Below are 1,704 nucleotides of genomic sequence, written 5' to 3'. Positions count from 1 at the left end.
ATAGTGGGATTGACCGTTACATTATAACGCCCACATGGCTGAAAGGGCGAGCATGTTTGGCGGTACGGGAGTTCGAGCGCCCTAACCACCTGGCCATGCCGGTCCATATAACGGTGTTTTACATATATTGATAATAGTATTTAATCATATACATGTATAACTGCGTTTCCGTTTTTTTTAATTGAAATGGGACAAAATTAAAAACAAAATCGGAGAATAATATGCTCAAATATCACGTACAAAAATCCAAAATGGTTAGTTTATGATACATACGCTTTGAAAAAGTGGAAATAGTGAATTTACCATAGTTTTGGCAGTTTACAAGTTAGCTTTGATAAAATATTAAAGCTATATTAGCGGTTCAAAATATAAGATGAAATATTTCTGTCCTATTAAACATTAACTTAATTAAACATTAACTAATATTGAGTAAAACAATCATCCTCGTTTGCAGTAATAGGGGTTTTATTAGAACTCGTATCATTAAGTAAACTAAACTTTCAAACGAATATTTTGAAGACATTTTTTTAGCCTGTGCTGCCCTCTATTTATGTCTGAAGGCAGATATTGCAGAAGAAGTTCACTGCTAGTTTTTTTTTTTGTCCTTAATTTACCTGATGGGAACGTCATCTTAGATATGCTTGCTAACAAACTGATCAGAGTATTTTGATTTGCAAAATGGATATCTTTTTATGATGTTCATATCAGTAAATGCACGCGTCTCTATACTCATACAGCCAAATACTGGTTGATCGTCCTCTGATATTCTACTCTTTTGAGCAGCTATCTTCAAGATTATTTTGTTTTATATTTCAATATTTTCTTCCAATAGGAGATGTGATTTTAAGTTATGTATAGATTGAAGTAAACTACAGGTAGAAGTAAAACTTACAGTCGTGCAGGATCAAAAGCTCCGAAAGCGACGGCAGGTACCAAGCCATAGACACTACTTCTCAGTTTCGAAATGTTTACTAAAGTTTCTAGTTCGGCTAGTCGTTGATCAGAGATTCCACTGCGCCTTTCTCTAAAATAGAGGAAATAAAGAAATAGGTTTTTTTTTAAGTCCATATGTTATTCAAAATCGGTGTTGGGCGGATTTTTCGGTAAAAAGGACACAAATTCCACTCTGCTTAATGATGACGAAAGCGTTTTATTTTTTCGACTACACGTTCTACAAGATAATTTAATCAATGTTCACTGGTAGGCCTAAATTTACATGAGATGTTAATAGTACAACAAGTTCATTTAAAATGTTGCTTATTTTATCTCTCTTAAAAGCGTACGGTTTATTTTTCATGGCTTCATTGAAACATAAACTCAGTTATCACCACACTGAACTAACTAACTAAATCATATATAGCTTACTCGTTCATTAACTAACAGGCTAAAAATCAGTAATCATCTACTTTAATCTAACTCGCGACTTATACTGCTCAAACTATTTTAAAATAAAATTCCAAACGTTAAGCCACGCGTTTATCATGAGATGTAAAACCCTTCTCTTACAAAACAACAATACAAATGTCTAAATTCAAAATACAGTCTACAATAATAAACTTATAATAAAAATCATCAAAGAGGCTTTTATTAGCATAATAATTACAACTTGAATACTAAGTTATATAAAATCATCACCCTATAAATTCATAATTATATTTTAAGGAATATTAATGCTAAAATCATAAATAATATTCAACGTTAAAC

General features: G+C 31.7%; 1 protein-coding gene across 1 annotated transcript in view; it reads right to left on the bottom strand.

Annotated features, from left to right (window-relative positions):
* LOC111086554 overlaps nucleotides 1–1,704 on the bottom strand; it is an 11,054-nt gene that overhangs the window by 1,869 nt on the left and 7,481 nt on the right. The window contains exon 2 of the mRNA XM_022389796.1: nucleotides 893–1,024. Within this exon, the coding sequence (XP_022245504.1) occupies nucleotides 893–1,024 (132 nt within the window). The remainder of the gene's footprint in view (nucleotides 1–892; nucleotides 1,025–1,704) is intronic.

The sequence above is a fragment of the Limulus polyphemus genome, unplaced genomic scaffold, assembly GCF_000517525.1.
Source record: "Limulus polyphemus unplaced genomic scaffold, Limulus_polyphemus-2.1.2 Scaffold1186, whole genome shotgun sequence".
NCBI classification, from domain to species: Eukaryota; Metazoa; Arthropoda; class Merostomata; order Xiphosura; family Limulidae; genus Limulus; species Limulus polyphemus.
This window is presented reverse-complemented; position numbering and strand designations above follow the sequence as displayed.